The sequence below is a fragment of the Pavona decussata genome, unplaced genomic scaffold, assembly GCF_977016875.1.
Source record: "Pavona decussata unplaced genomic scaffold, jaPavDecu1.1 SCAFFOLD_106, whole genome shotgun sequence".
In the NCBI taxonomy this organism is placed as follows: domain Eukaryota; kingdom Metazoa; phylum Cnidaria; class Anthozoa; order Scleractinia; family Agariciidae; genus Pavona; species Pavona decussata.
The window spans coordinates 1,583,955-1,598,327 of NW_028145520.1; the positions used below are offsets into that span (position 1 = coordinate 1,583,955).

At 37.3% G+C, this 14,373-nt stretch overlaps 1 protein-coding gene across 2 annotated transcripts; it reads left to right on the top strand.

Moving 5' to 3' along the window:
* Positions 1-5,477: 5,477 nt before the first annotated feature.
* Positions 5,478-10,062, top strand: LOC146471154 (retinal homeobox protein Rx1-like). Of its 2 annotated transcripts, none has more exons than XM_085121240.1 (3): positions 5,478-5,839; positions 7,919-8,169; positions 9,235-10,062. In XM_085121240.1, the coding sequence occupies exons 1-3, from the start codon at positions 5,677-5,679 to the stop codon at positions 9,727-9,729; spliced, it is 909 nt and encodes a 302-aa protein (XP_084977366.1). In that variant the 5' UTR covers positions 5,478-5,676; the 3' UTR covers positions 9,730-10,062. The 2 variants fall into 2 exon arrangements, with proteins under 2 accessions (XP_084977366.1, XP_084977367.1); XM_085121241.1 differs by lacking the exon at positions 5,478-5,839 and adding an exon at positions 7,130-7,513 and having other exon boundaries at positions 9,235-10,061.
* Positions 10,063-14,373: the final 4,311 nt, after the last annotated feature.

A 14,373-nucleotide genomic window follows, 5' to 3' on the forward strand; every position in this document is an offset into this window, starting at 1 on the left:
TTTTTACCAAAGAGAAACACGTTAAGGTGTCGTTGAAGATTGATCAGAATTTCTAAAGATAACTGAATACTGATTAACATTTCAATCGCCTCTGGGGACGAAGTAAAGAAGCCTTCCTAAGATGCCATACTATCCTATTAAAGCCGCGTTCTTATGTTTTCAGTACCATTTATAGCATTGCAGTATCCGATTGAGTGAGTTAATGGCAAATATCTTGCTGCCCCGATAGTGAAGAAATTCTTCTTTTACTAAAACAGCATTTGGCGGAATAATCCATTTTGTCAAGTTCCGTTTCCAATGCAATTGTGTGTTCGGCGCAGAAATCTCAGACGGTCGCTTACTCTCTGATGGTTGCCGTGGTCGGGGTTAAATCATGGGAAAACGTTTTTTACTAGGGAAGGGAAACGTCAGGAAATTCTGCATCAAGTCGGGAAAATTCTAAATTCTACAAGGCAGGTCGAAAATTTTATGTTAAGCATGGCACTAGGTTTACGAAAGAGTTTACTTTTTGGTAAAGGTGATGTCGTTTCAAAGAAATATTTACAAAGGCAGAAAGGAATCAATTTCTGTGGCTTAATCCCTGGTTTTGTTGCCAAAGATTGTCTTGGATGGTTTGTAAAAAAATTGTTTGTCAGTGAAAAGTCAGTGAATGTTTGTTGCTCAGGTGTCAGACATTGTACACTGTTTTTATCGGCGTGAACTGATGCTAACATAAACCTATTTCGTAAGGCGATATAGTCTACAGTCGTACAGTCTATGGGAGATAAAAATACTGATTTTAAATACTAAATAAAAAATAAAGAATTGCGTCTTTTTGTTTGAGAGAAATAGGCGATTTTAAGATAAGATAAGAAGTTAATTTGTAAGATATATTTCAAAACATTACCCAGATGTTAGCATATTTTACTTGCTATTCAACAATTTACATTGCTTCTTCTAAATTATTTTTATAAAATTAATACCACTTAGCCCTTAAAGCAAATATAAAATTTGATGGTCGTTCTTTGATCCGAAATTAACAGCTTAGGTGTAAAATCATACAAGAATTTCACACGCAAACCGATAATTTGCTGTTATTATTCTTTTGGTTAAAAGTGCACATTATTACAGCTACACAAAAATCAATTTGTGGTCGTTTTGTAAGGCAGGTTTAATGTTTTGACAATATGGTCTTTTCGGCGTTGATTAACGCAAAGAACATGTTACCGCCTTAAAAGGATTTTCAATAAAAAAAAGATTTTTACTTGTCAAAACCGCGTTGGATGTGTCTAAAACACCCATCTTAGTATTTTAAATCGTGTAGAATTCCCTTTTCACGCCAAAATATAGTTAAAAGGATTGTTGTTATAGATCAAAATTGACAATCGCATTCAGCCAGAATTGATTGTTCACGGAAAGGTTATTAAAAGGAACAGGTTTTCTTAGCAATGGCTAAAATCTACAAAATACAGGTAACTTTTGAAACAAGCCTTTTAAAAATGGTATTATTTCGAATTCTTTTTGGAAGTTTTAGATAACCTTTTATTGTTCTATAAGTTTTTCGAAGTTCACCTTATTGATATCCACAGTTAATCTGAAATCACATTTTAAAATGTTTTTAAATTGCATCATGGTTCAATATGTAGTAAAAAGCATTACTGGGTTGCCAAATGTTTACTTACTTATCTATTGAATATTGCTGATAAAATTGCTTTGCCGGAACGTTTACGGCTCACAAAGATATTGTTGAGAAAAAGCAATTATTTTGAAAGCGACGGCTTGATTTACCGACATGAACAGCGCGATATTCATTCAGCAGAGAGAAAGCTGCGACATTCAATTAAGAAATTTACAACTTTGATATAAAAATGACATCGCATTTGGAAAAAGAAGATAAAAGATAACGAAACAATATATAGCATTGATCAAGTACAGCTTAAATTAGTATTTGCAGGGCACAAAAATGTTTTCATGAGCGTATTTAACAATATGGTCATTTTGAAGGTTTAAAACAATCGCCCATTGCGAACTCTTCTAATCTAAACACAAAACGCCCAAGGAAGATAGAAGATTCATATTAAACGTTACCCAGTTGATTGTATCCATATAATACAAAGACTTCCTAGGTGGCAAAGGGAAACTTGTTCAACTCTAGCATTGCTGTAAAAGACCCAAAAATTAATTACGCACAGAAAGTTAAAAAAAAAAAAAAAAGAAAGCAAGAAAACAGACAATTGGCGATCAGATGTCAGGGTCGCTCACATTTAGATAAAAGCATCTATGGTTCGCTGACAGTGGAAAGACAACAAAAATTTCATTAATCGTACGTGAGCTCCTCAGGAACATTTATGGTTAAACAGAATAGAATTTTTAGCGGAATGCCACGAGGGAATTTAAAACAAATTCACTTTCATATCTATTTGATAAGTTTAGTCAGTACATAACAGAAGGAAGTAATGATATATAGGATGGATTTTTGGCCTGTTTTTGCGAATGAGTTTCGGAGAAAATAATCATGATAACTGCTGAATTTCATTATTACCCCATTTTCTACTTTTGACCTAATTCCGTTTCTAGCACTGAGTTTATGTAAAACAGCACGTGTGTGGTCGTAAAGAACACTTATTTCCCATATTTCCTGCCGAAAGAACTTTATAATCGTGCAAAAACCGACAAACGATCACAATCACTTCATTGTGACACTAAACCATAAATGAACAGGCTTACTTGTATTTAATCTGTCTCCTATAAATTAATATACTCTTACAGAAGACGAGATAACTTGTATCTTTCAATTCTACCGACATGTTTTTGTTTTTCCCGTAAAGTACACCAACAAACCTTTCATAGTTTTATCATCGCACACAAACAGATAACCCGTAGTTTTATTATCGTTGAAAAACTAAAATCCAATCAATTCCTAAATTTACTGATACTATTCTTTTAAATATTAAAAAAGGAACTTTCCGAAAAGGTCTTATTTTCGTCTTCCTAGATAAGTGGCATTCGATGGAAATTCACAACCACGTCCACAACAATTGAGTGTGTTTGGGTCTAAAATACGCGCTAGAAACTTGTATGGGTGCTCAGTTGAAATGACGTCAGTAGTATCGGAAGTCTTGACGTCATGTTGCCCCAGCAACTCTCCCAACCTCGTTCCCAGGATCTCCTCTCCTCCTTCTTAGGACACTCTAGTCGTGGCATAGAATAGATTTCTTTAAAGGCATTGGTTTTAGATTGTATAATTGTAAGGGAAAGTATCATCAGGCAAGGTAATGCAATTGTTTTTTTGCTGCCAATGTCACATTCCATTCAAACGACTCATTTTACATACTTCAAATTTACATAAAGCCGTATTATTTAATTGCATATCTGTCTTAGCCAGAATCAAAACAACCATTAGTGAAGGAAGTTCGCCAAATTACCGTAAAATTTCATGGCCGTAAACTAAATTGTCAACCGCATACATTCTCTGATTCTCAGCTAAACTTGGATGTTCTGATAAGTTCTTTATTAGACTCAGCGCAAGCAAAAATCTGCAAAAAAGAACAAGATATAAATCCAACGAACACTCGGTGGATGTCAGCCAATATCAGGCACTTTCTGCCGCTCTGTTTTCCAACAGTTCAGTGTAAGTTATTAAAAACACACTAAGCGAGATTAAGTTTGTTATAACCCAAGGCGAGCGGCCACGCTTGAAGTAGAGCCACTTGGATAAATGATTTTCAATTGAAACAATTAGTTTGTCTCAAGTTAGCCAGACTAATTAGCGACAACAGTAATTACCTCGCGAAATTGTAAGTGTCCACTTCAAACGCAAAATCTAACTTGCCGATTCAAGTCGTTTAACTCGAACACAACTCAAGAGCTCGTTTGCAGTACACTTGAGCTTGTTTGCCTGGCGAGTTTGACATTGTTATTTTGTGGTCGTGCGCCATCAAAGTTTTGAATTAGATTTTGAGGCTCTGTTGTCTTCCATATTTTTGTTTGTTTATAATTTCCTGCAATTGCTCAAACGAACATCTTATTAACGCGAGCGGCTTCTCGCCACTTCTAATCATTTCTAATTAGGAGATGATATTAATTAAGAGGTTAATTACATATCAATAGATTTGACAGGTCGGTGAAAAACTCGACAATACACGCTAAACCGTTGTGACGATGCCGGCGTAATAACACTTACAATACCGTCGAAAAACACGCAAACATTCAACATCAAGGCTGAACTCTTTGCTGCTTTGGGATTGCTATCTGGAAGCTCCTAAAAACCGTCAAAGTTAGCACTATTAATCTCGAACGAGCTTCCGTTGTTGCGGATTGGTTTCATTTCCTGCAAATGACAGTTCCTTGTGCGAGCTAACGAAGTCGGCCCAAGGTACGCGATAAAGAGCCTTAATTGCATTAATCTCTTTTAAGCCTCCCATGTTTTAATTTCCTTTTTTGCTAAAGACAAGTGCTTAAGAGTAATTTCAACGTTGGAAATTTTTAATTCCTCGTCTTTAGTCGGAAGATTGTTATGTGGATCTCTCTTACGCAGTAAAAAAGATAACTAAAACAGATTTTATATGTCCGAGGCGCCAAAAGAACGAAGCTGGTATTTGATTGTTTCAAATTAAATCTGGCAATTGAAATGTTATGATCGTTTAATTTGTTCGCGGATCTTAACTATATACGGTGAAACTTTAAAAATGTTCAAGGCCCTTATTTTAATATTTTCCAGTTACCAAGTTTCAGACGGCAGAAAAGACTGAGACTGAATTCAGCTGATCATGTTTAAAAGTTTCGCTTGATCGTTCGTTTTAGCTTTTTCGCTGGTTTCCGTCGATTGGAAACATTTTCAAGTGGCTTTATGAATCATGTAAACCGACTGATGCCGCAACTTGATAAGTCAGCACAATTTACGGTAACGCGCTTAAATCTGAAATGATAACTCAACCAGTTATTTAGATGTACTCTAAAAGCCTGATAACTTTGAAAATATTTGTTGATGAAGCTGACAGGGGAATAAAGGCAGTGTTAATTAAAAGGAATTTTTTCCCCGACACTCGCAAGATGGCGGCAATTATGGCCAATTACTTCTCATCACAAATGTGTAAATTTCATTATTTTGAATTTTCCTTACTGCTCTTCTTGTTTGCTTAGCTAGACGCCGAATGCAATTGTAACTCAGCTGGAAATTTTGTTCTATGATAGTCAAAAGCGCTTTTTACAACGCCCTCAATGGCGTCTTAGATGCGAAAGTTTACGTGGACACAAAATTCTTCGCCTGGAGCATTTTCGCATAAATTGTTCCCCTCGTATCTCATAAAAGGAGTTTAATGTTGATATAATTAGGTCTTTATTGGAGTTCTATAGGATTGTTATGTTAATCTAGATAGGGATTAATGTTAATAAATTCTAATTATATTTTGCTTGAATGAATGTTTTGCTAATAACCGTGTTCGGGGATAAATGCGTTGATTGGTTGTGAAAAGCCAATTTTTAGCCAAAAGAAAACCGCCAGGCAATGATCTCTTTGCTAATAATAGCAATTTAATTTAGCCGGTCGGTCACTGTGAGGTTTGAAAATTCACCCCGCGGGTTTACCACCTCATGCAAGACTAACTAAACTTTATCATAATGAACGGACAGTCAAAGCGCTTCTGTGAAGCGACAGAAGAATAACACAAGCTGGTAACGGGCTTAAAGCAACCTGAAATGGACGCACCAAATAACGACAGCCTTAACTCAAAAGAAAAAAACGGACTTTTCTCACACAGTATAAACGGTATTCTAGGACTTAGTAGCGACACTGTTTTGACGAAGACTCGGAATTGCTGCGGCGAGAATACGGCACAAGATCAAGAAGCTATGGAAGAAGGTAATTATACGACTTTTGAGTATTAAAACGCTCGTTCGTGAGCGAACGAAAGGATACCAATTTAATCAATGCTTAAAGTGACATGGAGAGTAATTCTGACTGCAAACTTAACTAGTCCACGTAGTTTAGCAAGAGAAACCGCAGTTGTTTTTAATAATATTTGTACTCTGTTTCCTCCACACTCCATCCTGTCATGAATTAGACACCCTTCAATCAAAAAATTATATCTTTCCAAAAACTACACTTCTTCAACTATTCTTAGTTGTTTATTAAACTGCGGTGAGCTCTAAACGCTTCATTTCTTTTGTATATTCCGAGGACTGTACAATTGACATATAAAACTTGTTTTGGTCTTGTAACTGCGAGACAAACTTCACTGACGGAAATTCATAAGACGGCAAATTGAAGACGAAGAATTGGTTGTTATTTTGCTGTCATAATTTATTACTATATGGTTTCTTAAACGATGTATATCTCGTATATCGGTAACCTGGAACCTGTCTGCAAACGCATTTTTTGTTTTAAAAAATGGCCACAGTTTCAACTTTCAGCACAGAATACAATTTCATCCATTAGTGGGCATGAACTTAAAGAACACGATATTTTATTTCAAGGCTATGCAATCCATTAACAATTTCTCCTCGATCTTTCCTTGGAAAGAAACCATTAACGCAAACTGATTCTCGAAATTTTTCTTTCCTGGGAATAATTTTATCGCTGGTAAATTTTTGTTTGGAATATTGCAGAATACTTCGTTGTTAGAGTCTTGCATACTTTGTTCGGAGGAAATAAAGATATTGGTGAAGTTTTTTTGTCGGTCTGTATATGTTTTACACAACTTGTCAACTGGTGGTTTCTAAAAAGCAAGTAGATAGCAGGACTGACTATTTTTTAAGTCTATATTGGCGGAAGAATATGGTTGAAACATGGGTGTTACATTGTCGTAAGAATGCTTTAGTTATTCGACGGAGGAAAGCAGAAATTAAGGCGTATTTCGAACGTACGCGAACGAGTAATTCGGCGTGGGATTTCGAGCAGTATATTTCTCGCTGCGAACTCTATTAAGAGTGCACACCGCTCTAGTTAGCAGCTGTTGCCATCTGGACCCTAATAACTGCTAATATTCAATTCAATTTACATCAATTTGTATGAAAGAATACTTATTACTTTCTGCTGCTCTTCTAAAGTCCTTTTATTTGAATAAAAACTCACTGGGGTTATTTTTCACGCACGCCACTTTCGTTTGAAACCTGCAGTAAAAGGATTTGATTCATAGGAGCTTGCGGGGCTGCTTTCAACCTTCGAGGAAACAAAGCAAATGTTTGAAAATTGCTCCTTTTCATTTGTTTTCTTTAAATCTAAACAAAAGGGCGACACAAACGAATTCGCGTTGACAATATGGCGAAGAAAGAGCGTGGAGAACACTAAATTAAAGTGCCATTTATCGAACCGAAGCGTGGTATTTCATTGGGCTAAAAGCTAATATTGAAATAGAGCCCTTGAAAGTTTATGAATTTTTTCCCGTCACTCTAAGAGACAGCCTGGCAACAAAAGTATAAAAACTCTTCTTTGCATCTGTTTGATGCATTTTAAAAAAATAAGCAGCGATCAAGAAAAGGCTCGTGTGTTTGCAGCCAAATTCACGGTGGTCAACGAACATGAGTTATAAGTCCGGTCAGTTTTTGGTGCTCGTTTATTAAGCTAGTTAAGCAGGCTGTTTGTTAATAACTGTTTTAACTTCAAACAATTCGAATTTCACAGCATATATAGACAATTTAACTTTAGGGCTGTTAAATTTATACTCATGGAAAACGAAAATTTGATTATATATGGGCGTCTATATAGCTATACTAGGGAGCCGGTGATTTGACCTGTTTTGTGTTTTGCTAAAACAAAATTTTCATGATAAAAGAACAAGGCGATACTTTCATTTTTACAGAGATGTCTCGTAAAGAACAGATCTAACTGAAAAACATAAAAGTTTGGTAATTTTGAAAGTGAACGTTCGAAATTTGTCAGAGTGGATTTCCTCTGTTTTTGATTCCACTAAAACATTTTTGGTTCTGTTGCCTTCAACAGCAGAGAACAGCGTCCCAGAAGCAACTGATGATGACAAAACACCCAAGGACGAGGAGAAAGACGAAGAAGCTAATTCGTCATCTGAAGATGGTTCAAGTACAGCGAAAAAGAAGAAGACTCGCTATCGTACAACATTCAGTCAATATCAACTGGAAGAGCTAGAAAGGGCGTTTGATAAGGCACCATATCCCGACGTGTTTGCAAGAGAAGAGTTGGCGGCTAAACTTGGTTTGACAGAAGCGCGAATTCAGGTATAGGATGTGTGCTGGAAAAATGCGTTTGAAAATGTTTCTTTACTAACCTCTTCCACAGTCTATAATCAAGATGGAGAAGCATTGTGTACTAAATACTTATCTCAATTTTCCACAATTGTCTTTTCTTCAAAACTGAATGTCGTATTTCAGAAATGGCTTGACGATTCCAAGAAGTTTTCCTTGTTGTCTTCGTGTCATAACTTAGGTCTGCTATTTCCTTTTTTCACAGTGCATTATCTAAACACCGAACTGCGATTTACGATTTCTGTGGCTAATGGGTTTTACAAGTTTAATATTAAATTGCTAAATTGGAATTACGACTGTTGCATTTCGTGATTAAAAACTAGTTGAATTCGTTAAAGGTTTTTCTATGAAACATTAAAAAGTAAACAGGCCTCACTACATTTTGCTTAGGTGAGTTCCACTTATACGAAGTATTTCGCTGAACACTTCTAACGAGTTTTCAAAGTTTTGCGTATGGAAAGATGGAATGGTAAACAAACTTTATTCTAAGAATTAAAAAAAAAATAGATTAAGTAAAGCTGGTTTATTAAACGCGGACAAAAAAATGTGTGTTTCCGCTAAAGCAATAACGCTTGTATTTTTATTTAATGTCGGTAGTTTTTACCCCGAAATGTCGGAAATGTGAAACAGAAGCGAGCCGTTAAGTCTAGCCTGGAAATATATTTGATTCAAAATGCACATCAGTGTAAAATTACTGACAAATGTGCGATGTAGACAGATCTACACCGCTTCTATCGACAGAAGTGTCAGGTACCATATTACAATATGGTGTTTAACATTTTATCTTTCGATAATTCTAAAGAAGAAATGCTACAGATATTATAACACGTCTACCTTAAAAAGCCGAAGTACAAAACAGGAAAGTCAGATCTAAGGTTTGAATTCATTTAAAAGGCTGTCATGAAACTCAACAGCAAGAACCACTTAAATGACTCGATGTTTGACTATGACTATAAACTGAAGGAAAACTTAAATTATCTTAAAAGCCACAATTTTCATGAAATATAAAACTTGATATTTTTTCTTCTTCCTTTTCAGGTTTGGTTTCAGAACAGGCGAGCAAAATGGCGAAAACGAGAAAAGCTGTGTGCATTTGGTGCCGTACCCCCGGGGCATGGCATTGTTTACCCTTGGCTACACCAGGACTCTTTTCCCACCGGTACCTCGTACCCGATGACGTTCCCTCCGGGCATAGGACCTTCCACTCCCCGCGATATTTGCTCGCCATTTTACCCGGCCTCACCACATCCCCTGCCGTGTTATCGTTCCGCAGTTCCGGGTGTTCTACGTGCTGCCCCTTGTCCAGATCCCCGGGAATGTGCCTGTTCCTGTAGTATGTTATCTCCGACAGGGAGCACATGCATTATAGCCCCTCCCTACCGGCTGGAAGAGGTTGGTCGGGGCTTAGAGGTGCTACCAGAGCGTACTGGCGAAATAGCGAGGGAGAGTAACAGAGTATCGAGCATTGCTTCGCTTCGCCTTCGTGCTAAAGAACACCAAATGAACCTTGTACAAATCTTAGGCAGAAAATGAATCAGATCTTGATGAAGGTGATTAATTTTTTAGCTAGTTAAGCTTTTAAATCCAGACAAATTAGACGCTATACAGCAAAGAGAAAAAAAGAGAAATACTCTAAATTCCCAGTTCACTTAGTGACACTGAATAAAGATGTCTACATGTCTTTGTCCTTATTCAACTGGGGCTGTGTTTTGTTCAAAAACTGAATTAGTTGTGCACAGCTGTAACATAATGTAAACTGTCTTCATACATGAGAAAAAATTGTGTGACTTTGGAAACAATGTAGACAAATTGTCAGCTAGCTAACTGTAAATAAATTTGTAATTACTTTAATTCAAGCGTTCCTTCATGTTATGATTCTCGACCATCGCGGTTTTGTTCCCCATTCCAGTGCCTGTTTCCTTACTCTATTTTACGTAGACCTTCCTCTTTGTTTTCTGTTTACTGTCGTTCGATCGACCAATTAAATTTCGCTGGTTTTAAACTGGAAAGAAGAAGAACAAAGAAAAAAACAACATTTTTGTCTTCGATCAAAAGCTGAAAGCTAAGTAATCCACGGCGTTTAGCAGAGTTTAATTGTGATTTTAGAAATTCCTACTGAGACATTCTTCCTTTTATAATCCATTGTCGAGATCTTGGATTTGTTGAGTTTCCAGATGATGTTGGGTTAGCACGCCTTCTAATTTCAGACTACTCCAATCCAACGGTAAACGGAGAACAAATGATGCAAAATGCCTTGTTACACCAAGCGCGAATTAAGCGTAGCCTTTGACGGTAAAATAATATTTCGTCAAAGTCAATTTTCCCTGAAATCAATGTCCTTTGTATTGAACTTGATAATTTGAGGAAACGTTTTGTGACTAGTACAAAAACAACCAATTAACGTATCCCCCACCCTCCCAAGCCCGATTGCAGTATATTTTGATACCGAGAAATCAGCGTTTTTACATGACGGAGAATAAGGATTCAGTCCTTCTTTATTTCACGGTTTAAGGTCAATTCGCTTTTTAAGAGAAGATATGCTAAGGTTAAAATATGCTCCCCGTATGACTTCAACTGAATATGAATGTGTTTCGCTGTGGTAAAGTAGCGAAACCTGCAGTCTTTTCCCGGGATAGTTGAGCGGGAGAGCTAAAAGAACGTGATCTGGACGAAACTTGAACGAGAAATAAACTCGTCACCCCCAGCTTTCCTTTCCTGGTTCGAAACATTCTCTTTTCTTTCGCCCGCATTACTATTCGCCCCGAATGGAAAGGGACTGCTAAAGCATTCTGCCGTTTAGCCATGTCAGCGCAAGAGATCACACTGGCAAATAGAACGCCAATGTGGGAAAACCAACAGAACGTTTATGTGCATTATCTCGGCAAAGGATGAGACGGCTTGAATATATTTCGCGCCCTTAGCATTTTGATTTTGAGATGCTAAAAGGTCTTCGCTGAAAAACACCAAATGTGTGATTCTCGGAACGTTTTTTTTTTTTTTTTTTGGGGGGGGGGGGGGTGGTAGGTATCCGGTCCATTAGGATATAGGCTTCTATTCGGTCAGCCTACAACGAAATTGTTCTGAATGAATTGGAATATTTTAACAATAAATTAAAAATAATAAAAACTAATTACGCTAATATTTTTGAAAGCAAGAGAGCATCACGACAAACACTTGATGAAAGTCAGTTTATTTAATATTTATGAATATTATAAGCTTATCATCAGGGAATAACAAAACTCCATCGCAGTTCATTTAGCACGCACTAACAGATGTGGCCGAGCTTTGATAGTTTATCCTTCATAACAATCTATAATGTTGCTTACAAAAGAGGCCTACCGATTCTGTTAAACAGATAAAAACAAGAGAAACACATTTTAAGACTTTGTTGTCAATATGTCTTAAGCGAGACAGGATGAAAAACATGTTTAATTTAACCAGGTTGAACAAAATGAAAATTGGTAACAGAAAGCTGAACCATTGGCTTCGGCATTTGTGCAAAATCTGTAGTCGACAAAAATCCGAAAGCACTTTTATGAAGGAAACAATTTTAAACTGTGTTTAACTAAACAGCTTTAATCATGTTTAAGCGTTGGTGTGAATGGAGCATAAGTCTTCTTTATAATATGTAAACATTATTAATCAGCCTGGTGTGGGCTGCACTGGTCATTCATGACAGCTGTTAGTAGTTTTGCCTGAGGAGGGGAATAATGGAAATCTCTTCAAGCTGTCATTTCTTCTCAGGAGCCTTTATTTTTCTGGAAGTGGAATATATAAAATACATATGTTTGGATTGCGGATAAAAGAATGAAGAAGGGAATGACCATCGTAGTTACGTACGCAACTTAAGTAGTTGCGAAATAATAGTAATAATAAAAAAGTTCCGTACATAACTTCGATGGTCACTTATTCATTAATTTTTCTTTAAAGGATTATTGTATTCCAGTCAGTGGAAACGGCAATATACGCCGATTGATTCGAACCTTAGACATTCGTCTGGGCATACAGGGTTATTTGTCTGTGTAGTGTTCCCGAGGAGTGAGGAATTGTTGAACCAGATTTTGTTATATTTTGGTCTGGCAGAATTTGCGCGTGGGTTTTATCCTGGTTTTGGCGAGTCGAGGAGCTTTCGAAGGCAGGGTTTTTGCCTTTGTGATGCAGCTCCTACTGCCACACCAACCTGACTTGATGAACTTGTCATAGCTATCACCTCATTCTATTCCATTTTTGGGGGGGTCGTTTACTCTACTAATCATGATTAGCAAATTGTCAGTGACCAAATCACGTCTAACTGTTTGTTCGCTATAGAGAGGAGTCTATTATAACCTGATACACTGGATTCATGCCACAACAGCACAACAGGCATATCAATAGTCCCGTCTCGGAACTCCCTCTTCCTCCGCCTATGCAGTTCTGAGACAGGGCTAGCATGTCAATGGTACTGCTTGTAACACTGATCCACTAGAACAAGAAAAGAGTTCAATCCAGAGCTTTTTCCGAACATAAACATTTTATTTTTCAAAACATATCTCTTTTTGAAAAGTATTATCCTTAGAGTTACCATAGGGGTTGAGTAAACTCCCAAACTATTTTTTTTTTAATCTTGGCCTGTTCGAACAAAGGGAAACAAATGGCCAAAAAATACTTCCAGCGGTTTTTTTCCCTTATGTACAGTTGACTGTTGCACCGTTCCGTTCAAAAATACGTAGCTCGTTCATATTGAAAAACCTCGGTGAAAAAAAAAAAAAATTTTTAGTGCATGAATTTGTTTTTACTCCGTTCTGGTGTTCGAGAGTGCTCCTTCATCAGTGAACTGGTAAAGAGGTACTGTCGTATTGTTCTCCCCGGAACATCTTAACAGCATATAAAAAATAAAATAACTAACAGAAAGTTTACATGAATTGTTTTCACCATTGTTATCACTCCATTTGCTTGTTTGTTTGTTCAACTAGAGGAAACAATCCAAAGTATTTTTGCATTCCTTGTTCCAGAAGTTGCTGCACATCCGAAACATTGCCTTGTAGTCTCATCCATGTTGTGTTCTGAGGCCTTCACGAAGCCTTTCTAAGTTAAGATGACTTTTTGAAATGATTGCGTCGCTGGTCGTCTTTGATATTGTTAACTTTAGTACGATAAAATTTGAACGAGTGTAAGGTTTCTTTGAATGAATTGAACTTTAGTTACAGTTGAGACATTGAACATAGTTCTGTTGCTTTTAAATTGTATGCTTTTTTATTTGTGTCGATAAAACATGTGTCCGTGACGTTTATTCTGAGAGCCCGCTTAATACGGCTGTAGACCGTTTAGTTATCTGTTCCTGTTGTAGGCAGTGTAGTGTTCCTACTGTAGACAGTGTAGATAGTTGTTCGTATGGTAGAAATTGTAGATAGCTAGTCCCATTATAGACAGTATACGGATAGCTGTTCCTCAGTACTGGGGACATTGTAGACAGTTGTTCTACGTGTGTGCAAAGCAAAGATTTAAAAAGATTTGATAGGTCTCCGGCAGGGGTATTTTGCAGAACGCCGACTGTCGAACGGGGAACGCCGAATGCATAGTAGTCCTATAACGTCGGATGTCTACCATAAAAGCTAACCGTCTGTATAATCAGTGCTTAACCCTAAATAGTACAGAAAAGTGCTTAGACCTAAATATATTGTTCGTTGCTTAACCGGCAGGGGTATTTTGCAGACTGCCGAACGCCGAACGTCGCATTTTACTCCACCTATAACAGTTAAGCATTAAGCAACGAACTGAAGTTATTTAGGTCTAAGCACTTCTCTATGCTGTTTAGGGTTAAGCACTGATTATACAGACGGTCAGCTTTAAGTTGTTGTATGGATTCGGCGTTCGGCGTTCTGCAAAATACCCCTGCCGAAAAAGCCGAAAAGTCGCGCGAAAGTGGCTAACACGACTTGCATCCTGCCATTTTCATTGGCCAATGAGATTGAAGAACGTGACCTTGGCAAACCAAATTTCCTTCACAGGGCTAGCAAGCCCGGGGAAACTCGCAGGACAGTAGTCCTCATGGTGCTCAGTAAAAAATAATTTCATTCCATTTCTAACGATTTTATCAGATTTTACTTCCGAGATAAGTTGGGGACAAAACAGCTATCATATATCAAGCACGTAGCTCTTCCAGGGTCATTAAGCAGAGCAAAAAGCTCGCGGGCTCGT

Excerpts from the sequence above, each read along its gene's own strand:
- LOC146471154 (XM_085121240.1), top strand. The coding sequence starts at position 5,677 with ATGGACGCACCAAATAACGACAGCCTTAACTCAAAAGAAAAAAACGGA. Across the intron at positions 5,840-7,918 it reads TCAAGAAGCTATGGAAGAAG|CAGAGAACAGCGTCCCAGAA; the intron begins GTAATTATACGA and ends TGCCTTCAACAG. Across the intron at positions 8,170-9,234 it reads TGACAGAAGCGCGAATTCAG|GTTTGGTTTCAGAACAGGCG; the intron begins GTATAGGATGTG and ends CTTCCTTTTCAG.